Raw genomic sequence first — 24,797 nt, forward strand, 5'->3', positions numbered from 1 at the left:
ATAGTCTTTCATATTTATTACTAGGTTACTAATTTGTTTCTGGAGTGTGTTTATGGTTAATATTGCCTTTCTTTTATATCGTTTCAGGAGTATGATGATGGTTATGGAACTGCTTATGATGAACAAAGCTATGATTCCTATGATAACAGCTATAGCACCCAAGCACAAAGGTACGTCTCCAAATCTGCTGTAACTACATTTGAAATATTCTGCAGTTGGAAAGTTAGTTTTACTTAAAGATTTTTTCTATTTCATCTTAAACAGCAAAAATGTTATAAGAGGCTTATTAGAAATAACCCCAGTGTTATTTGTCTTTAGTATCACATAAGTATAAAAGTCAAGTTACTTAGTGGTTGAAAAGAAACAGAAATGAGAACTTGAAACTAAAGAGTTTTAGCGATGCCAAATCATAAATCAAAGTTTTCAGAAGTTCAGGATTTTCAGGAAGGTCTAATTCAGATTCATTTTGGGTGGTGGGCAGGGAGGGGAGGTGAGAGAAAAAAAACCCAAACTTTATAGAAGGTATTAAATCATCTGAAACACAGCTGATTGCATTTTCTTACTACTTGAGCATGGTTATGTTCCAGTATTTTACCTTTGGCTGTACAAAAAGTACACCTTTTAGTTTGTTTTACTCCCTCATGGAATTGTCTTTCTGCATTTGAATCTCTTGCCATTTTAAGCACTTGTGATTTTTTTAAAAATTTTGCTTTCTTCAAAGGAGTTGCTATTTGGAAACAGCATCAATTACAAGGAATACTAATGTGTCCCAATGATGAGAAAAATGCTATGAAGTATAACCTACTTGTATTAGGTGGTAGTTTAAATTTAATGCAAATATCACATGACACATTATTTAGTAGCTTGGCTTATTGTCCTCACTATTAGATACTTCTAATGTGCATGTCTGGAAAGGGAGTTTCTGTGCACCTTTTACTGAGTTGTAATTCTTGCTCTTTTTCTCTTGGACCAAGCATTCATAGTTTGATCAGTGGTAGATTTTGTAATGTCATTGAGAATTTCTTGAAACTCTTATGTCAATAAATTTCAAATGTTCCAAACAAGAATGTTAAGAAAATTGTAAAAATAAAATAAGGTGCTATAGTTCTGCATTACTACTTTGGTTATTTGGGGTTATTAGAGCTTCAAACCTTGCCCATTGGGAAGATGATGACAGTAGGAAAGGGAGATATTGGTGGATATTGTGATGTTGATAAATACTGATTAGACTGTCTTACCTTCAGCTAGATATTTAGAATATTAGATACCGACATTTTTGTAATGTAGCCTTATCTGAAGTAGTACATAACTGTCTGTTCACAGCAAAGTTGGGAACGAAGCTGTTTACACCTGACACCTGCTTTGCTGTAGTGTTGACACACCCAAGTTAAATTTTGTTGTATAAATATTTTCCTGTGCCCAACAACTTAGTCAATGTGAAAAAGCTTAGTGGAAAACTCAAGTGTCATTGTTGAGAACTAACAGAATGAAAATACCTTTGTGTCTGATACCTGGCTCCTACGGAGTCTTGTAAGCTATTGAAAATTGATAAAAATAGTACAACTTAAGAAACCAGCAGTGCAGGACCTTCAAAATATAGGGCTCTGTAGGATGTTACGTTTAGAGAGCAGCTGCTAGTAATGGATTTTTTTCCAAGAAGAAAATTACCAAAACAGTCCTCAACTTTTTATGTTGGTAATTCTGTTCTGTTTTACTGCTTCTAGTGTTGGTAAATGGGTTTATTGCACACAAACATTTGGACTTCATTACGAAGTCATTTGCCTGAGCCAAAACTAAGCATTACTTGGATTTGATTTTTTTCTGTTAAGAACGTTTTCGTTAAGATTTTTTTCCTTTGAACTAAAATTAGCAAAAAGCAGATCTCCTAAGAAATGAAACTGCTCTTGTAAAGGACTAATACATAAGTATATATATAATATTCTTAGATATAATATGTGCATATGCTTAGCCCAGTCTGGAAGGAGATACTTCATAGAATGATTGCTCTGCTTTGTATTTTACCTGTAGTTTCATGATACATATACTGTTAGATTTTGTTGAATTCATTATCTTTGGAATGATTACTTCATTTTTTCCTCCCTAATTTTATTAAGTACTGCATGGTAATAGATAACAAGAAATGATTCACTTGTACATTTCTCACGGGATATTGACACTCATTCTCTGGCATATTTTCTGGCTTGGCAAAAAGATTTTTAGGATTGTATTGGCAGACAAAAAGTAATAACTATAAACAGCCATCTGAGCTACCTAGAACAACATTCCCTTCTTTAATCTGAATATCAAATAGTAGCCCATATTGCAAAATGCCATTTTGTAATCACTAAGAGATGCTTATCATATTTAGGTGCATTACAGTGTCCTAACTGTGAAGGAAATTAGGGAAAAGTGTATTGTTTTCATAACTTAGCCTTATACCATTCTTGATGTTTTTCCCTCATAAAGTATGGGAAGAAAAAATACGTTTGCACATAGAGGGCATTCAACGAGTTTAAAATGCATCATTTAGTGACTAGCATGTGCAAATAACGTTTCCCCTTTCCTTTTGTAAGTTGAAAGTAGTGATCTTAAAAAGTATTTCTAGTATATCTTCTGATATTAATTTCTGGAGAAGTTTTGATATTAATGATACTGTATATTGAAGAGGATGTTTGAGAAATGGCTAGTAAACTGAAACGATGGGTTTGCTCATTAAATTATTTGTAGTAGTCTTTCGGTATATGAACCCTCTTCCTGCACCTCATCAAACTTTGTTAATGTTCACAAGTGTACGTTGTGTGTACAACGTATACGTGTGATACAGTGGAGACAGTTGAAATATTAATTTTGGTTTGTAAAGTTTTTGCTTATTTTAGCGACTTCTCTGTTAAAGGTGGAAATTCTCCAAATTTAACCATTTGGCACAACACAGCTTAACTTTCCTTTATGGTTTTTAATTTTGATGTTCCTAGTGTATTTCCCAGAAATAGCCAAATCTGAGATGGACTAGGATGGGTAGTATGTTCAGATATGAAGAAAAGCATACTCTATATTTCTGTGTGCATTAAGATACTTGAGACTTTGCATACCTCTGCAAACAATTCCTCTGTTCTGTAACCGAACTGCTTGCTTCTACCAAATCATGTGTGTTTAAAAGTTTAATGGCATTTTATTTGACACTGTGTAAGTCTGTATCCTTGCTTGTGCTTGACAATCTGAAGCTTTAGTTAAAACCTGTCACAGCACTAATAGGGAGAGAAATATCAGAGTTTTCTCCAACTTCTCATCTATCTTAATGCCCTGTAATCCTATAAAAAATAGTTTTCCTTTAACATATTTTCTTATCCACAGTTTTTTATTTGTGCAACAAAGCCCCAAATAGTGCTTCAGGATGTCTTTTAACAGAATTATTTTTTTATGGTCAAAAAGACTTAAAATCCCTTGGAGCTGTACTGAGCTTGGCTAGATAACTGATTTTTCAGAAGAGATGTGACTAAGTTGTACGTATAGTTTTTTGCAGAGGATTGTTAGATGATATTTTTACCAGTATAATCTGGCATGGTTATCAACTGGGCTGTTCAGTATTGTTATAAAAAACAAAGCAATCTAATTTAACAAAATAATGAACACAATCAAGAGCCATGTCATTTATAGTTGATATTCGATGCCTAGCTAAGGAGATCAGCAAGACTACTCTGAATGTTTCTCTGTCATACAGGGCAGATTTCACATTATGCAGTCAGCAATTCCTTCATAAAATTTCTTCTATATGCATATGTAGTAATTCAAGACATGAAGTTGTATGCTAAAAACCTCTTGGGGACCTTATGTTAGAATGTGAGGCACAAGTGTGAAATGCCATGCTCCTGTAACTGGTGCTGGTATTTTCTTATGCCAGATGTGTGTAGATTTGTCAGCTCCCTTCAATGGCACATATGCATGCTTACTTACACAACTAACTGACTCTTAAAGGACTTTCCCAAATCTGTCTAAAATTGTAAACCTTTACTTGGATTTATTGCAGAAAGTAGCGAGTGTTTTAATAGTCTGATGTTAATGCTAGACCAATTTTATTACGAAAATTCAGAGAAGAATGTTGTGGAGGAAGCAGGAGCATTTAGTTCGGTCTTCATTTAAATCTGTAGATCAGATTAAACATTTTCAGCATGATGAAAAATTCTATTTATTTTAAATCTCAGAAATATGTTTCAAATGGAGAAAAAGTGCTTTTGTCCCTTAGTGGCTCCATACATGATCTGCACAAGTGTTTGCGAAGACAATAATAGGGCAAAGGGAAATGGATGCTAATAAATCAATTGGCACTGTCAGTTCACTGTTAATGTTCTCTAGAATACGTGAGATTTATCACTGAGGAATTGTAGAATAATGGTAGTGTATGGAAACAAAGTCCACCAGGGAGATGTACTACATCATTCGGATTTAGCGCTGCCATCTGCTTAATAGCATTGAGATGACTACAGAGGTACTTATGATCAACCATTCATAGCAGTGACAGATGCTGCAGAGAGTTAACGTGCCAGAGAATGAGGTTTGTTACTAAAATTCAGATTATGTGACAAGGTTGCCGAGAAAGGGGGCTGAGTTTGTTACCTCTCCAGCAGCATTAAAGGTTTACTGTGTGCTTTTAACTTTACTATCAAGAGAGAATGGCTAACACAGTTACTGTAGTACAAAAAAAATGTGGAGAACCCCATCTGTCTGCTCCATGGCACTCAGAAGTTTCAAATAACTTCTTCAGGCTTGTCTGCTAGCATTTAAAAGTGGATAATTCTTTTCTTAGAAGAAAAAAATGCTTTTGTCTAGCTTCATTGTTTTTTTTACCTACAACAGAGATCAGCAACCTCAACTATGAAAGGAACAGTTTGTATAACTCTATGACTGTATCTGTTTAGGAGCAAGAAACAGTCATTCATGTAGTAATGTAGTCATTTTGTGTTTGATTGTAATTATTTTGTAAATTTAGAACTGGTTTAGATCTTTAGTCAGGGCGATCTCACCTTCACTCCATTGCAGAATTTAATCTTGAATGCCAATATAAAAGGGGAAAGATTAGGACTCAGGGTGATTGCTGGCTTTGTCTCCAGTCTTCTGCAATGTTTTCTGGTTTCCACACTTGCCTGTTAATGCTCTACCTTTCAGCAGCAACTGTTGTGCTATTGGCTTAAACATGGTGTTTCTCAGATGCTGTTCTTGCATATCTAACAATAATTGCTAACATTTCAAATCATATCAAAATGTAATACATTCAAATACCTGTAAGTTGCCTGTAAACCTCAAACCCATGCAGGCAAGCTAATCTGAATTGAGGGAATTGGCAAATTCTCTTTAGTATACCTATGTTTATTCAGTGCCTCTAGTGCACTCTGTGTTTATTGGTTAATGTGTTGGGAAGTGGGAAGTACAGGCTGCAACTTCATTTTAAATTATTTATCTAAAAGCATAAAAAGATAACTCCCCATGTGGTAGTTCCGAAGCATCTTTAAAAGCCCAGTGTTAGCAGTGCCATGTGGTGAGGCCTTATTCTTTCCCATTTGTTTCAACAGTGACTGATTCAAGAGAAAATTTCTTGAAAGTAGGGTAGACTGTGTACAATGACCCCGTGGTTTGAAAGGTTTGAGGAAGTTTGCGTTTTGTAGCTTGTGGTAGTTACTTAAGAAAAAAGTAATTTGATGTCAGGTCGAAAAGAGGACTAAAGAAACCGCCCACCTTGAAATTGAGCAATGGCCAATTATTTAACTGATGCCTGAATAATACAACTAAATTTAGAGATTTGAATCCCTCAAATATCAACCTCTGATTTTGCGGCACTCCAGAGGCACCTTAGTTTTGAGAGAAGCTGATTCCTAGTATGGAGTTCTTGCCAAGACCCAGAGATGTAGTCCTCCCCATTTTCCATTAGGAACTCACATTTTCAGGTGTTTTCTGAAAGTGTGCTTAGTAGTCATACAGATGATGACGTTGCTGTTTTTAAGAGAAGGATTTTCATAAAGAGCTGAGGGTATGGATTTGAAATTAGCTTATGGAGGTGTTGCTATAGGTATTTGAAAGTTAATTGCTAACATTTTGTTTGTGATACTCAGTGTTTTAAATTTACATTGTTAACTTTGTCAGCAATCATGCAGTTAGAGGCAGTATAAATATGCATTATATGCAAAACAGTGTCTGTTACTGTAGCTTTTCAAGATGTAATTTTTTGGATTTTAATGCTAGTAGCTGTTTGTATTTCATGCTCTGACTTGTAAATCAAATCAATCCACAGCAGTTTGATTTCTGGGGATAGTGCAGATAGCTAGTATTTTGCAAATGTTGCTTATGAACACCTGGTATGTCTGAGCTTATTGGAGGTTATAATTCTGCACAAATAAAGCCTCAAAAACATTAGCAGAAACAAGGTAACGTCTCTTTTAACTGAAAATCCCTGCCATGTGGTTTCCTGCATAATTTTTACAGTCATATTATTGAAAGAGATTATTTTCTGCAGTTTTTCAGATCTAGTTCTTTAGGTTTAGATAGATGTTTTCCTTTTTTGTTACCTGTTAAAATGTGACAAGATAAAGTATTCAGAAGTGCCTCAATAGCACAGAACGCTTTTACTGTGAGTCTAACATACATGTTTGAATTTTTTTAAATCTCTTCACAGAAATCTGGTCTGAAACCTCAGTGAACAGGAATAAGACTAAGGCAATTGAAGTGTAATGATGGAAAAAACTTACCTTTAAAGGAAAAATTAATCTTAACAAGTATATCACATGCTGCACTCGGAAAAGGTTTTTAGAATCCTCGTCACGTTGACATTAGTAGATTACTTCACTACTTAATGTTAGGATTACTTTTAATTTGTTTGAATTATCTTGGTAAAATACTTCTTAGATACAAAAAATAATTTTGTTTTTCTTCATGGCTCTTCTATTAAACTTAACTATGAATATGCCTCAATGTTTAGAAAACAAGTAAAATGGCATTTAAAAATAGAGACCTGCTAGAGAAAACTTATATAGAGGTGTTATAGTGGTATAAGAAGTAGTAACATGAAATTTTAAATATTTGAGGAATCAAAAAAAGGGGGAACTATTTCATAAAATCAGATTATTCATTTTGCATGATTGGTTTAATTTTACTTTGGTGATTGTACAGCATCTTAAACTGGGTGGTTGAATTACCACAATATAATTAAAGAGGATGAGTACTTGATAGGATCTAGGATTTTTTTCCTTGACCAATTACACAGGTGAAAACATGAGAAAAGGATGGTCAAACAAGTTCTTTTAAGAAGTCCATAACAGGAAGAAAAACTCATTAACAGTGAATATTTTTTAAATATCAAATGCTATATTGTAGTTGTTAATGGTAGCTTGTGGAATTAGCTGTAGTTTAAAAACATCTTAATTATGAGTGCTTCAATTTAATTACAGTATGTTTAAAAAAAAAAAAAAGTACTTTAAGTTTGGATGATGGAGGTAACAAAGAGGAAGGAGAGTACCCAGTTGCTAGGCCTCAGCAGGGTGCTGCAGCAATGCCACTAGATATATGGTCTTTGGAGACAGAACTTGGATAATGAGGCTTCCAAATCTTACAAATTAAAGTTGTTACTCATTTAGAAATAACTTTTCAAATGTCTTACATAATGAAACCAGTAGAAAGTTTATTAAGAGGTACAAAGATAAGGAAGAGAAACTACATAGTCTCTCTGTGACTAGAGAAGGGACAGCTTCATAAATTCACACTTGCAGTAGGCAGAGTATATAAAGGGAAGATTTCTTTTCCCCGGTGTGGGGTGGAGAAGGAACTTCACTGGAAATTCACACTTGGAAGCCAATGTGCATTAGTTGAATCGGAGATGCATGAGAAATCGGGCTTCATCTGTCCAGAACATATTTTTGTCACAGAACACCTTTTTGTAGATGATTTGACACTATTTTGCTGGTTGACAGTCAACATACTATGTCTGCTTACTAGCAGTAATTGGAAATTGCAGGGTTTTTTTCTCTTAGACTATCCTGTAGCATTTGGTTTGCTTTCAAGGGAAGAAAAATCTTGCTTCTTTCTGTCGGTGAGGAAATATATATTTAATTGGGCAACTTTAGAAAAGGGAGATGGTTGCAGGTAAACATTAAATTGGTCTTACTTGTTTCTCCTGCTTGTATTGTATTTTAGAAGAAATACCGGGAGCTCTAAATTGTACTTTCAAGCACAATTTTGGCATCATTCGTTTGACAGATCATGAAAAATACAGTTTAGTAACCATCAGAATTTGAGGTTTATCATGGTGTAATTGTCAGGTGCAATGTGCTTGGAACATACATGCTGATAAAAGTAGGAGAGCCCATGTTAAGCCCAGCAAACAAGTCTTAGCACTTAAGTGTATTGAATTATCTTCACACAAGAGGAAGAGGTCTGCCTTGTATTTGGAGAGGCAAGGCTCAAACCCTGCCTGTGTAAGGAGCATTAGAGGAGCACTGGAAAGATGCTCATGGTAGTCATTGCTTTTAAGATCTGTCAGATGCAAATGACCATGTAGCCCTAAGAACAGTCATAATCTCTTTAACCAAATACATTTTTTGGCACTTTTATTATTTTTTAATTATATTATATAAAACTGGGATGGAATGATATTTTTTTTTCTCAAATGCTCTTCAATGTTAACTGATGATAAAGGATATCAAATCTGTAGGAAACTGATGATAGTTGTACTGTTCCTTCAGTAAATTAGGAAGACAAGAAGGTATGACGTATATCTTACTGAGTAGTATTTCTAATGACAGCATGGTGACATACCGTCTGTGCAGTTTTTGTGGATGATGATGTATTAGAGGCAGCCTTGTCTGGTACTCCAATCTGTGACAAGTAATATCATCTCGGATCTCTAACAACATCTTATGCAAGACTCAAGAGGGATAACCAAGAATTACATGGAGTAATACCCACAACTCTTTCCAGTATTGCAATGGATAGTCTAAAGATTTTGACGGATACCTGTCAGGTCTTCAATATTCTCTGCTGCTTCCGCTGTCCTGAGTAGTCTTGCCTGTTTGGAGGGGAAAGGGAAGAAAATGCATCCTTTGCCAATGTCAATGTTCATGTTGGTTCAGATCTCTGTTCTCTATTTAGCAGTTGGAACACATTTGGTACACACCTGGATAGTTTAAGACTTCTAGTTTCGTTTCCTCTGACTGGAGTCTATCTAGTTCACTTCCCTCAAACTGCTTTGCAAACCAGACAAATGTGATGTGGGGTGCCTGGGGCTTGGTTCTAATTCACAGGCCAAACCAAAATGCTGGTGTTTATTCAGCCTGAATTTTTAGGTTTTTCCGCTGGTGCTTTCTTGTTTGAAGTAGTGAATTTTTGACATTTTATTTCGCATTTCTCATGTTTAGGGATGGATTGTTGCTGTATTCTATTCATAGTTTCAAGGTAAAGCTATAGCTCCCTGCTGCTGCTGTTCTGAAGAAGCAGCCGTATTTGTACTGTGTGCTTCAGTCACCTCTGCTACTTGCCATTTACCTTTCCTGTTTTGAGAGATGGGATGTGAGAGTGGAGGATCAGGGGGCAAGACTGAATGAGTTCACCGAAAGCAGTAACTGAACATTTCAGATGGTAAAACTGTTAGCTTTAGGGAACTCTGTAGAGTTTTGCTAGAAATACGTAGATGCACATAGTCCTGTGCCTGGTGGGCAGCACCAGAATGCAAATGCCTCTGAGGGCATTTCACTATTCAGAGGTGAAATTTATTGTAATTTCTGCCATAAAAAGTAATTTCTAAAGTGATAGCTAAGGGAATCCTTGAGGGGGCACTCTGGTCATCTTTTAGGATTGTAGGTAATAGATTTGTTATTTGTATTCTCCATATGAGAGTACAATGGGGTATAATTTAAGAAAGATTGCATCATTTTCCTGTATTTTATAAAGCTTTCACACATAGATCACAGTTGCTTTCTGAGGTCATTATCTGTTTTACAGACATAAACTGAGATGCAAGGATGAGAGTATGTACTAAAGAAACTTCTGCTAAGAAGTGGCAGAACTGGACATTAAATAAAAATCTATCTGCAAAATGCAAGAAAAGATGTGGATCTGTTCTTGAGATCCTGGGTTTAAGCTATGCTGCTGTAAACTGGGTTACAGAATATGGTGTTCTAGTGATCCACAGAAGCATTAAGAACAGATATTTAACTCAGTGTTCAAGACGAGTACGGAGTTATGAGAAGCTTCACTATAGTGATTGTTGTCTTGACAATGACATTAGGGACACACTTCCTTTTTACTGTTGATTGATACTTTTTGATATCAGAAGCAGCTGAGCACCAAGATCCAATAGGAGCGATAGAAAGAGGCTTGGCCTTGAGGAAGAGTTCTGTTCAGATGGGATTGTATCAGTCAGGGTCTATCATATAAGACCTCTTGCTAGAGAGATCCTCATTTTTTCTTTCTACTTTGCTGCTGTTCTCTGCGACCTCTGTGTAGAAGGACAAAGGTGATGATGCTTGTGGAGCTACTTTTAGCACAAAAGGAAACCTTAGTGTTTGGAAGGTTTTTGTTGCTTTCTGAAACTGCCCTGGCTTCTGTCTAAAGGGATCAGTCCCAAAGTTACTTGTGATACCAATGTGCAAAAGAAAAAGCAGAATATTTTTTTCCATTTTTCCCTAGTAAGCATTACAAGAAGCTGGAACTGGTTGCAAAGGCTGTTTTTCATCGCTGAAGATGAAGAACGTTTCAGTTCACTTGGTGCTTAAACCCGGTAACCAGGCTTATCAGTGCTTAAGTCTGGGCTTTTCCAGTATCCTAGAAGCTTTGAATCAGAGACCCCTTAGCAATCAGGCTCCCTGCCAAACTACTTTTGTTTCAAACACAGAAATGGCATAATGCTGATGCTAAAAGACACCTGTATCAAATCTAAAGAGCCATGGCAATCGCATTCCTTAATCACAATATATTTTGACTACCTTCATGTATTTTGGGGAAATACATGAGGACACTTGCACTATGCTTGACGTGCCTGTTCTTGGATTGTCCCAAAAATAGCCTAATGACCTATTCCAATATCTTTGAGTGTTAGGTTGAAACTCTACCATTCTGTTGATATATGTCCCAAGAGAACATTCCAACATCTCTAGACAGAATGAGTTAATAGTATAGTATAAAAGGTAAGAGTTCCTTAAGACTTAACCATCATGTCAAGAGCGGTTACTGCTGTTTGTTTTTTTCATAAGGATTTGTTCTTCTATTATGGTTCATCAAGATATTTTCAGAAACAATCAGCTTAGCAGAAATGCCTGAGAAATTCAGGTCATATTCCACAAGACCTTTGAAGGCTTATGTTGAATACCTCTAAATTAAAGTATTTTAAGACACTTCTCACAGCACAGCGGTTCTAGAAAACATGGCAGGAAGCTTCCCAGTCCTCTGTTTTACTAGATAAAAAAAAAGCTTCTCTAAGGGTTTACTTCATCAGTGATGAGGTGCTAAAATCTGAGGTTGCTGTTCTCTATCTCAGGCTGTTTCTTGAACAGAGAAAACAAACACTTCCTGGCCTTATTTTAAACTACTTAAGCCTCACTTCACACTTGCTCTAAGCATTGTAGGATTAATGCCCAGCCCTCAGCAATCAGAAGTGACATACTAAATTTTATTGTTGTTTGCTAATCCTTCCATACCATTTGGTGATTCCAAGTTTTTTATGTTGACTTGGAAAATCAAACCATTTTTTCTTTGCCATCTCTGTCTTCTCTCTTGTCAGCCCAAAGACATTGTTCTGGAATGGGAATACAAAAGAAGTTAAATATGAGGAGGTAAAAGCAAGGGCTCTATGTGTACAAAAGACCTGAATCACAGCTGATTTGCACAGTGTTGATTACACTTGTACTATTTACCTGATGGTTAGGAAAGTGCTTGAGAACTCAGCTGACTGTACCATGTAATGCAATTAAACCATCTACAAAGTAGAAACCTGGAGAAGTCAGGAAAAATTAAGAAAAGAAAATTTAGAGAAAATGACCTCAAGAAGAAATTTCACATCTGAAAACAGGAACTCAAAGCAGACTCCAAGTTTAGCCATGCTGGGTTAAAAAGGAAAGGATCTGTGGCATGTTTTTTCCTTGTCCTGAAAGGAGGGAGGCACATGAGGTGAAGAAGAAAATGAACCTTCTTTGTGGTTTTGTTCTTCTTTCTATGAGACAAACGGAAAGGAATTGGAAGAAAAGGGTTTCCCTTGCAGAATAAATCCATTTAAGGGAAATACAGAGTTTGAATAGTCTTCAGTTAGAATGCTAAGATGCCAGAGAACCTATATAAGAAAGTATAAATGTCAAGGATGTTTTTAAGACAAAAATTGACATCATGCATTCTCTCCAGATGAAGAATTTTTTAATATAGCTACTTATTTCCTCACTAACAGAATTGACCTCAACTATCTCAGTTAATGAGTTTGCATGTACAGTTTAGAAAAAAGTTCTGTATTGCAGGTTCCTTTGACTAGGTTTCCTTTCAGCAGGTGATTGCTTTGGAAAAAATACAGTGCCATAAGCTGTAACTTCATATACAGTACTAAATTTTTCTGTAATTCCTCTATAAAAATCCCTCAGTTATCTTGGTCTTGGTTGTGAACTCCATGGGCTATTCAGACTGTTACAGGTGAAACAAAAAAATAATATTTTTATTGTTTTCTTTTCTTTGGGTCATAGTCTTTAAGTTGTCTTATCTGAAGTTTTGCATTTGTTTAATGTACAGTTGAGAGAGCGTCGGCACTGTTCATAGAGCACAAATGAAAGCAGTCAGAGTAGAGTATTGAATTGTACGAGCCAACTTTACTTCCCATTGTAACATGTACTTTTTGGACAGATAATTAGTTTTGAAGGGTTTGTCTGTTAATAAACATGGGCCATGATATACTTTCAGTATAAGTAAAAGTTTTTTCCTTTCTGATATTTATTCATCTTGCAGTTTATATGCTGTAAAATGAGTAATTTTTTGTATAATAGATATTTTAGATCTATGAAATGAAACCCTCAAAAAGTCATTCTGACAGGATTGACAGCTATGGGGAAAGGGCTCAGCTGCTATAGGCTTCTAAACTAGATGACAGCCTTAAAATAAATAATCAAGTACTGTGTGGAAGGATATTGAATGTCAGTTTTAAGTTGGTTGTCAGAATAAAGACTGTTTTATCACTGGCTGCTGGAGGGCAAAATTGTTATTTCTTATGCTTCAAACTTTGCCCTTGTTATTGTGGGGTCTTCATCAAATGGACTGACAAACCATACATAACATGTAGGTTGTATACAGAAACTTTTTTTGTGGGTCTTCATAGTGCATTCTGGTTAAGTTTTTGTTAAGGAAGCCTTATGCTAGTAATAACAAATACTCATCCACACTTTCTAGGTATGCATTTGCGCACACCAGAATTGTATTATTTCTGGCCTGGATTATTTTGTGTTATTTAAAAACTTTAAGTTTAAAAAAAAAAAAAACCAAAACAACCTAAACCACAAACACAACAAACGATCTTTGTCTTGTGTCAGTTTAGAAGTGATTGTGATGTGTTATTTGTTTTATATAAATGCTTTACTTGCTAATTCATGTTAGGGCTATAAATTGCTTTTTCTCTCTGGTTTTTATTTTGTTAGCAATCCATCTAATGCAAGAAACATTTTGTCAATATTAGTAATTACTTGCTAGTGATCCTATGTTACTGATTTCCTTCTCACTCAGAAGGTAATGACTTGGTAGCATCAGTTTGTAGAGTATTTTCCAAACATTGTCAGCCCTGGGTCTGGCTATGGTTAAAAAGAAACAAAACAGGAGGCTTGCTTTTGATGTCCTACAAACATGTCTAATACACTTTTGTTCTGTCAACTATGTAAAAGACTATACATAGTTATACTTATTTTCCAGTACCTAGAGGGGGCCTACAAGCAAGCTGCAGAGGGACTTTTTACAAATGCATGTAGCAATAGCACAAGGGGTAATGGCTTTAAACTGAAAGAGGGTAGATTTAGACTAGATGTAAGGAAGAAATTCTTTACTGGGAGGGTGGTAAGGTGCTGGACCAGGTTGCCCAGAGAGGCTGTGGCTGCCCCATCCCTGGCAGTGTTCAAGGCCAGGTTGGATGGGGCTTTGAGCAACCTGGTCTAGTGGAAGGTGTCCCTGCCCATGGCAGGGGGGTTGGAGCTAGGTGATCTTTAAGGTCCCTTCCAACCCAAAACATTCTATGGTTCTATGAGAAATGAAAGCATAATGGAAAAAGTAGTATGTAAGAATGCTTGTTCTTCAGTTTCCATTCAGTGGTCTCAGTACAAATAGAAATGCCATTATGAAATGGAAGACTGGTTTAGGGCATGGTTATGGTATTCATACTTCTGAATCCTAAGAACTGCAGATTTCTGCTTTTAACTTAGTTTCTATTGTCATTTCTTGTTTGCCTATTAAAATGATATCATTTACATACGTGCACATTGTCTTGTTTTGAAGACATTGAACTGTACATGTATAGCAACTATATAACCCTCTCAGCAAGTTGCTTGTCCTTTATTGCATTTTTATCAGTGAATTCAAAGATGCAAAGACAAAATACTATGCAACAGTAGGTAATGAAAAAAGTTTATACGACAAATGAATTGGTTCAGTATCTACACCTCCTACTCTTCCTTCATTGGCACTTGTAAGATCTTCAACCTCCCCTACTATAAGTATAATTTTAAATATAAAATGCGCACTTCCACATTTACACTGTGGACCAGGTGCTCAGTGATTAAAAAAAATCCTAAATGAAAATAAATACGGTTTCTTTTGTCTTCTAGTTAACAAATAAGCAGGATCAAAGTTGTCATTGTCACATGGATGCTTACCTTTCTTACCTTAGGGCATGTCTATAACCTTCAAGCTTTCTTCTTTTCAAAGGTAGAATGCGTAATGATAAGCATTGCTTCTTAAAGTGTAACTGCTTTATTTCTTGTTCTTCCTACTACCCTCCTCCCATACAGTGGAGCAGATTACTATGACTATGGCCATGGACTGAGTGAAGAAACATACGACTCTTACGGTGAGTAGATTTGTGAGCTGAATGACTACAGTAGTAGACTCTTGGAAAAAAATATAATCAAAGAAGAATATCCATAAGGCAAGCTTCAGTTCTGCAGTGTGTAACAGCTGTTCAGGGATTACGGCACTGTCACAGACCTCCTCATGTGGTTATTGAGAAAAATGCTGAAGGAGGCTTCTGTGGTCTGTGAGCTAATGTAGCCATGTGAAACTAAAATCAAAGAAATAAAAACCTAAAATTAAACCATACTGCAAGTACCCTTTTCATGTCACATTGAATGACATTTAAGGAAAAAAAATGGGGGTGGAGGACCTTTTTTCAGGATCTGTTTGCAGCTGAAAGCAAATGCTTCTAGTGTGGCACAACTGGTGTTGAAACTTGGTACAAGGTAAGAGTATGCTGAAGTTCTCAGCTGAATCGGCCTAATGGAGTGCATTTTAGACTTGTATCATCTTTTTGTATTCATTTTCATGCATCAGTCTTGTGAAATCAACCAGGGAGTCATTATGTAAAGGTTATGAAAGTACTTTAGGTAGCTAATAGACATAAGGGCAGTGGGTTACTCATATGGAGACAAAACAATGCGTAATGAAGCAAAAAAACATATGCCGATGGTAAAGATCACTTTTTTTAAGCTTGAAGTGTGGTAATGCAAGTATAATTAAAGAAATCTGTTACAGATTAGAAGCATAAAGCATTTTAGAAGCATAAAGCATTTTAAAAGGCACCTTTGCTTAAGGGATAAATGTTAAATCTCTGGCTAGAGATCAGAGAAATATGATCTAGATCACTCAAATCTCAAACACTTGAGGATTTTTAGTAACTAGTGTAAAAGAGTTGTTATTCTGGGTAATGGATGCTTCAGTGATTTTAGAGCTGTACTTGAAATTTTCCATGGTGTATTTCTTGAACTCCATTTGGAAGTGCTTCCTTCTGAAAACTAAAATGACCTCAACTAAGTTGTGATAAATGAACCTAATGCAGAAGTTTGCTCAATGTAGTCTGCTTAAAATAATTATTTTGCTTAAGGGGAAAGTCAGTTCATCAAAAGAAGAGGTCACTTGAAATTCCTGTGTCCCCCAGCACTTTCAGTTGGTGTTGATAGATATATAGCTTAAATCTTTATTTCAGCATTAAAATAAACTGTTTGCCATTATAAGTCTGATATTTCTAATACTATTCCATGAATACAAAATTGATGGGGGGAGGGGGGGGGGAAATGTATGAAACTGCTTAATGTAGGTAGAATTGACTGACGGGGAAAAATGTGGATTGCAGTATTTAAGGTTGAAAATATGGATTTTTCATTGCTTTTGCATTTAAAATTGGTTTTCTATTTATCAAAGCACAGCCACTCGGAATATTAAGTGATGTATTTACTCAAGTTGAGAGGAAGACTATAAATGCCTTAAAGAATGATTATGGGTTACAGCCACTGAAGATTTTGCACATACAAATAAATAGTTAGACACTTTATTTCTTAACTAGCTGACCCTCAAGTACATCCTTAAATGCAGAGTTAGATACTAATAATCATCCTTACAGATGCAGAGAACATTAGGTGTCTCGAACTAAAATTCATAAGGCTGCAGAGTGAGCAGATAGTTGCCTAGTGCTGGCTAGGAGGAAACAGATTCCCATGAAGTACCTGAACTTTTCCTCCTCTGAGAAGTTCAGGTGCCAGTCCAGAGGATGTAGGAAGCACATCTGTATTTTTAGGATTTGAAGCCCTGAATGGCACCAAAATGAAAACTGATAAAGGTGTCTCTTTACCCTACTGATTTGACCAATTGCTTGAAAATGAGTGAGTATTCCCCTTAAACCGTGACCAAGGCTGCTTTTTACATTTAAACAATTCCTTGCAATAGTGATTAAAAGCTAGCATATTTTTAATTCTTGCCCCTCATCCAGCTGCATTTACTGTTAGGCTAAGGTTCTTTTCCTTGCTTAATGTAAGTCTTGCTTTCTATGTGATGAAGCAGCACAAGAGGTTGCTTCTCATGTATGTTATCTATTATCAGATTCCTGTGGAACTTGCCTGAGGTAGAAGTTTAATTCTTTCAGCCTGACACCAAATTTGAACTTGTTCTTTTTGCCTCCTAGGCAGATGTTCTGAGCACCTAGGCTTTGCAGGCAACCGTCTATATTTTTTTAAAGTAAAGTAGCTGGGATGAGACTTCTGTGAAGAGATTGTGAAATTGGACCCTTAACTTACAGAATTCTTGTCACGTAATTTCATATATCTGTCTGGGCAATTTACCTTACCATTCAAAGTACAGGGATTCTTTGACTGTTGACTTTGATTTATTTTTTTTATTATTTTTCTTTTTTAATGGACTAGAAAGACAAAGTGATGCCTACATTTTAGATTACCATACATTTGGATTCCACCATTAGTTTCTGGATTGCATTGGGTTCACTTGGACAACTGTCTGCTTAAGGCAGGGCAATTCTCCAAAAGTAGATATGGAAATACATATGCTGTTTTCAGGTGTGTTTGCTTTTTATGGTTTTGTTTTTTTCTCTCGGGTGATACAGTACTCTGATTTGTGTTTACCTGATTAAAGCGTACCTAAGTACTGTTTCATTATACTCTGCACTTGGTCCTGTCTTTTCCCTCATCGTAAATGCCTGGCACAGTAGGTCTGACTCATTTAAGACAATACTTTGCTACTTTTTTTAATATTTATTACCAATAAAGCATTAAATATAGCATAAGTTTTTTCACAAACTTATTTTGTTGTCAAAATTCAAATAAGTAATTTATTTCCCTTGCTCTTTTCAATATTTTTATAATCTGTCTTCCTATTTCTTGCATTTTAGAAGTGTATGTTTACAGTGAAGTTGAATATTGCCCCTAGATTGTTAGAAGCCACAGGTGTTTGTAGTGATACTTGAGGCTTTTCAATATTGGATTGCATATTTGAATTAAGCCTAAACTGGTACTGATAGAAAGAAACTTATTTCTGAGGGTAGCTTATTTGCTTATACATAATTCATATCCTCCATTCATTTCACCCTAGCGTAATTATTTGTAGGTTTGCTACTATAGCTGACACTTCTGTGTATTTGCAACAAGCAGGTCCAGCTGAATGCAAGAGCCCTAAATATTCTTGCCATTAGCCTGTCACACTCCCTGCTGGTATGTGCTGAAAAAGCATTGTGGGATACCTCATATAGATGTGTTGTACGCACATTTTTTGGTTCAAGTGTTAGACTTCGCCTTGTGCACCGTGGTTTCAGTAAAAGTGTTGCTATCTAATTCAGAATTAAATAAGGGGAAAAAAAAAAGTACAGCATCTGGGAACATTGGAAGGGATCTAACTATATTTTCCATTCTTATAGGGCAAGAAGAATGGACCAACTCACGACACAAGGCACCTTCTGCAAGGACAACAAAAGGAGTCTACAGAGACCAGCCATATGCCAGATACTGATTGTACTGTCTGATGTTGTGAAATACCCAATCTCCACCAGTCCTGTATACTGTTCAAAGTAATTTTTTCTATGAACAATCCCTTTTTATTAAATCAAAGTGCATAAAAATCTGAATGGATGGACTGAACTTAAAATATTTTGTCGAAAGAACAACCTGGACAGAAGGATATGTAAAACAAGGAACTTTGTTATTTCCAAACTGTATTTGAAAAAATAGGTGATCAAAAAAATAACCTTTGATTAACTAGTGTTAAACAAAAAATAGGTTTACTAAATATGTTAGTCCATTCTTTTAACATAAGCGTAACCTTTTATTTTAAAGGTTTTCAACAGTTTAGTTTTTAGCTTTTATTTTCAGCCATTTGCTAGATTTTCTCTTTGCAAACATGCGTAAAAAGGGAAGCAAATTACAAATGCAAATAATGTGGTATTTTGTAACTCAAGTCTTGAAATGTTCTGTAGTGTTAAGCAAAGTTTTACCCTTGCTTGATACTAAATAAACTTTTGAAAGAAAATCAGTGTGTGTGAGATTAATTTTATGCTTTATCTTATAATAAAACTTCATAAATAGTAGTAAACAGGGAGAAATGTTTAACAGTGATCAGCATAAAAGGCTCATATTAAACATTGCGCAACTTCTTTAAAAAAATGGTATAAACCTAAATATGTATATATATACTCACAGTAGATATAAATGCTGTTTAAAGTATCCAAATGGTATGGATCTGCTTGAGTGCCACATTAAATCAAAATATTTTTGTTAAAAATGGTTTAAAATAGCTAATGAATTTTCTGAAAAAGATGTGACTAGTTTTCATCTTGTTGAGCATTTTTTCACTAGTGCAACTTTGGAATTTTTATGAGAATTTTGGTACGTTAATGACCACCTCGCTCCGTGCTGGAAGCAATAAACACAAAGCTTTTAAAGACTTTCTGACTTGACTAATTGAGGTCGCTTTCGTCAGAGACAGAGGATGTGTAACCCTTAAAACGGTCTTCATTTGCAAAGGTAAATAAATCAAATAAGATTTTAATCTCACTTAATTTATCTTAATATAACCAATAAAAACAGGGAGGCTACAACTTAGAAAGTTTCATTTTAGAATGTAGGAAAGACTTTGAGGACCCCTAAATTCTCATTTTAAAACGTTTAATTTGTATTAGTAATCTAAAAAGCCTTAGCTTAGCTAGTTAAATTTGGACAAACTATTCCCTATTAAACAACTGGTAAAACCTCATAACCAATAGTTTGTAATATATTATTTTTCCATAAATTCTAGTAACTTAAACAATACAAATGTTATCTAAAGCTTTTTGTTAATCATTAAGTTTCTATTAATTATAGTTTGATTTACATTGTTTTCTTTAGTTTTTATTTGAAAGTCTTTGAAATTTAGTAAAAATATCTTTTTTTCTCTTGTCAGGAAACCCACCTCCTTGGACAGCCAAGAGAACAAAAACCTTAAGCTTCTGATGCTTTGGTAGGTATCTTTACTCATCTGTGAAATCTAGATAAATAATAGAGCTTTTGATCAGGTCCTTAGTTCTTTATACACAAGGCTTTAATTTACATAATGATTACAGGTACTGAGCTGGAGGCCAGCAAAAATAATTGGCTATGTTTAATTCTAGTGGGAAAAGTCATAGTTTTAAACTATCATTAAACAGGACATTAAACTGTGCCAGTGTGTGGACACAGTCCTCTGGCTCTTTGTTTATTGAAAGGTATACAATAGCTTTGACAACATTTCAACCAATTAAGTATTCCATCGGACAGAGGAAGGTGAAAGAAAGTGAATGTGATTTTATGCTAGTAGTGTTCAAATGGGAGTTTCAGATGCTAATCTGGTCAGCAGACATGTCTAAAATGGTTTTTCAAAGCTGAAGAAAGCATTTTATAGAATGATTTTCCAAGGAAAGCATTTGTGCCCAAGAAGCAGACTTATTTTTTTTGGCAGAAGTGAAGAACAACATGTCCATTGAGAAACATTAGCTGAAGAATAGCTAGCTCTATTGCTTCTGGTGAATTCAATATATAAAGTAACAAATAATTTAACTGTATTTATGCTCAGATTATGTATACTTTAAATAGAACAGATTTTTTTCTTTATTTCCTACCTGTAATGGTAATTCTTCCTGATAACCTCATGATCTCAGTGCCTTGCATAAATAGAGCCCTATACTTTGAAATATTGCATATATTGCACTGCCTCTGTATACCACAGTAAATTTAAAAGACTGCAGCCACAGGCTAAAGGAACTTTTTGTACATACAAAATGGCATTAGAACCATTTTAAAAGTATTTTAAAGATTTAAACCAAAAAACCCTTTCAAGGTTAGGAGAGCTTGGAGATTTCTGTTCGTTGGGGCTCAAAGGACAAAGATTCAATACCTGCTGCTAGAACTGCTATGGCAAAACTGAGTATATAAATATCTTTTAAAAATATTTATAATGGAGTTGGTCAAATCTCTATTTCTGTTCACATCTTAAATCACATGATGAGTTATATAAGTCATAACAAGCTTTCATTAGAAAACATGAAGTTTTGTATTAAACATATATGATGAAACTTGATGGGTTGAAACTAAAATATCTAGTAGCAAGGATGGCTAGTAGACATAAGTGAATCAGAAGTGGATTCAACCTTCTGTAATATTTATCCAACTTTTTTTAATGCCATCTTTCCTTAGTGCCTCCTCTATGGAGGATGAATGTATCAGCATGCATTTATGCCACTTCTCTGCTACTCTGCCCTGAAGTCCTATAAATCCTTAAATTGTTTCAGGTTCCTTTTGGGGAAAAAAATATGTCCCTGTCGAATCATGCAGAGGCTGTTTGGGTGTACCATTGTGTGACAGGGTGTTGTATGACTAGATGTTGTAGGTCACATGAGAAAATTAAGAGAATTCCCCTCCCCGCACACCCATCCTCTGGTCAGAAGTGATTGTTTTGGTCATGTGCCAGATGTGCATCTGACAAAATGGAGCAGTCTGTGGCCATGTGGTGCTCCCATTAAGTAGCTGTGGCCCACCTTGATGGAAAACTTAACTATTTGAGTGCAAATTTTTTTTCTTTTAATGAGTTGCAAGATCTAAATTTGATGCATCTAAAAGTTTGCATATATTGAGCATAGTCGTGGTATGAATTTTAGATCCATTAAGTCTTCCTTCTTCCAATGCTCCACATCGATACACCTTATTTCTCCAAAGAAAATGTACTGTCATGCCTTTTAAAAAAAAAATTGTGTCAATTCCCATGTCCTATACATGTGTGTACAATAAACTACATCAGTTAAAACAGCTGGTATTAGGTATTCTTAGAAACTACATTTACAGTATAAAACTTCTCTTGACAGTTCCTGAAATAACATGTACTAGCATTGTGTTCTGCTATTGCATTTCTGTTGGATATATTTTTTTCTTTTGGAGTAATCTCTGAAATGAAATCCATTAGATTTTGAACAGAGGGAAAAAGTAAAAAGGTCTCTAAATTTAAAAAAAAAAAAAACCAACCTGCAGAAGGCAGCCTTTCTTTTATTGTGGCAAGCTAACCTAGAAGTGTTTATCCATTCTAGTAGGGTTTTATATTCTGACACTGGTCAATTGCTGTATGTTACTCGTCAAACAAGTAATGGTAATGATTATAATTAATCATATCATTAATTTGCATTTATTGAACCTTTTTATCACATTTGCACTGAATTTCAATGACAGCAGTTTCTGCAATGGTTTCCATGAATCTACATACTCTTATTTTTTTCATAGTAGCCTTATCCCACTGCACATAATCTGACAGTATTCAGAGAATTCATAGTCGCTAGTCTCCAGATGGATACAAATAAATTATATTTTGCTCTTTTTCAGGAACTTCTGCCATGTTAATTATGGACTACTTAGAGCATTGTACTTATCCGTGTGCCCAGACAAGACGACAGGCTACGGAGTACGAAAATCCTGTTCAGTATTTCTTGTATTAAAGCCTTAAAGTGTATAACAGTATACACTTTTTAAAATGTATATTTAAACTCTTAATTGTTTAGTGATGCAACAATGTTTTATTTGGAGCTCAATAAAGAATTTTCATCTAAGTTCCTGTTACAAAGCAATAATGCAACCTCGTTGTTCCTTTAGTGACTCTTTTTAGCCTTAGCCTTATGCAGCAAGTGTAAGAGAGTGTGTGAAGTCTCATGACTAGAATTTAAATGCCTTTGGAAGTAGCTTGTCTAATGTATGAACAACGTGGATAAGTTAAAATGAAGACTGGTGTTTTATGCTGAAGCTTTTCTTAATAGCTAATTTTAAACAGGTCTACTCAAAACAAGACTCTTGGGTAGAAATGATACTCCAACTTCCATTTCCTTCAGAAACTTCTATAACATGAAGGTGTTTTAATCCCTGTGAATTATAATATGCTGCTTATTCTCTTTCACTTGGTGTTTGATGCATAGAAATGTTTAATATACAGTCACAGGTTTTCTAGTAGTAGAGTCTTGGATGAGGCTTTTACACCTTGATAAATCTTGTATCTAGCAGTCATGTTTCCTCAGTGCTTTCTGTTTTATATTAATTGTGAGTGTGACAATTTGTAACAAATAAAATTCCGATAATTTAATTTCTTGTGTTCTTTTTCCTAAATGCTGCTTGCAAAGTGCGAGTGTCCCATTCCTCAGTTATGTTTCCATCAGATGCATTTTTCTTCACTGAATCTCAGATTAATCCCAAGAAAAGAATAATTTGGGTCTGTGTTGCTTATGTTATTTTGAAAATAAGCAGTATCACTTAATAGCTTCGCACCAAATGTCTCCTCTTCAACATGTATTCGTAAGTTCTAATACCATATACTGACTACTGAAGAATGGCTTTGAAATTTCTGGGGATGTGGAAAAAATTAAGATTTCCTATTAACTCTGGCACTGATCAAAGCGTGTTGAGTAAGATATCATTTTTAATAGATTAAAAAAACTTAGTGTGAAAACAAGTCTGTATTTTTAACCTTCAAATATTTACGGTGAATTTATCAGTTAATCTCACAATCTGGAAAGATTTTCCCTGCTATCACCTCTCACTGTACAACAGCTGCATTTCTGCAATGTTTTCCACAGCAAGCAATATTAATTATTTAAATAAGTAAAAGCAAAATACAAAAACCTTTGAATAAACGCTAGAGACGTATAATAATGACTCCCTTCAGACTGACAGGCAGGAATCTCTGGTGTGGAACAGCACCTAACATTTCAAATGCTAGCCAAGTATAAAAATTGTATATAGATAGGGTGGGGGGAATTTAGATAAGGAGAATGCAATTTCACTTGCTGTAATTTGGACGGTACACCAGGATTATTAACACAACCTCATTTGAGAGTGATGTATCAAGCCTTCCACTTATGACTTATTTTAATATGTGACTATCAAAGCTATCTAGCAAATCCAGTAATTTTTCTGAGATCTTGTCCCGAGTGGTCTAACACAGGAACTGTTAGGGTCCAGTGAAAGTGGGTTGACTGCAGACTACCCAGTTGTTCGTCTTGCAAGTACTTTGCTTGATTTCACTAAAAACTTAAGGACTGGCTGCTTCTGTGTGTTTTAAGCCTGGACTTCATTTCTACTGGTTTTTATTCTCATTAAGTAGAGATTTATGTATTTCTTGTGACTGTGTGTTGAGTGAAATCTGGGTCTCATTGGAATAGTTTTGTCATTCGCTTCAAAAGACCGCATATATATGTGCATCCTGCCTGTGCTGGCATTGATGCCTTTAACCTACAGTGTGAGACTGTTCTGACACTGTTCTGTGATGGCAGTTCTACATGATGTTGCCTTACTTAAAGGTTTTGAGCAAGGATGTGAGCCTGCTGCTTCCAATGAATTGTCCTGTCCACATCACAGTCTTTCCAATAGTGTTTATCCTGATGTGGGGATGTCACCACATTTAAGTACATAATAAATGTATGAAATAATATTCTATGACTGTATTAGAACAAACCTTGAGGTCATATGCCTTTTTAAATGATATTGCAGAGCATACTTTTCAAGTTGAAACTTCATCCTTCTGGGCAAAGGAACTGAAAATTTAAAGATCAAAATGCAGAGTTAAAATTAAAAAAATAAATAAATAAAATTGGTGATATATTAGCTCAAATCTGCCCTTGAGTGGTTCTGCTTCAATTTCTCTCAACTTGTAGTAGAATTTCCAGGTCACCAATGTCCAAGAACCTCAGTACTATTGCAATTGAGCAAATGCACACCAAGAATCGGAATATCTTTGACTTTAAGTTATTGAAAAAGATTAATTGGATGAAGGGGCTG

At 35.3% G+C, this 24,797-nt stretch overlaps 1 protein-coding gene across 4 annotated transcripts in view; it reads left to right on the forward strand.

The window, feature by feature from the left end:
• The window catches only part of KHDRBS3 (KH RNA binding domain containing, signal transduction associated 3), a 101,144-nt gene extending 78,065 nt beyond the window's left edge, over positions 1-23,079 (forward strand). For 3 of the 4 annotated variants that reach the window (XR_007508701.1, XR_007508707.1, XR_007508708.1), the window contains 5 exons: positions 88-170; positions 14,997-15,055; positions 18,401-18,550; positions 19,918-19,974; positions 22,359-23,079. Coding sequence is in view for 1 of the 4 variants with exons in the window: in XM_049821840.1 (XP_049677797.1) it covers positions 88-170; positions 14,997-15,055; positions 18,401-18,492 (234 nt within the window). In the remaining 3 variants the exon portion in view is untranslated. Of the gene's footprint in view, positions 1-87; positions 171-14,996; positions 15,056-18,400; positions 19,009-19,917; positions 19,975-22,358 lie in introns of those variants that run through there. The other variant, XM_049821840.1, reaches the window with a different exon arrangement.
• The last annotated feature ends 1,718 nt before the right edge of the window (positions 23,080-24,797 follow it).

This window comes from Accipiter gentilis, chromosome 2, assembly GCF_929443795.1.
Source record: "Accipiter gentilis chromosome 2, bAccGen1.1, whole genome shotgun sequence".
NCBI lineage: Eukaryota > Metazoa > Chordata > Aves > Accipitriformes > Accipitridae > Astur > Astur gentilis.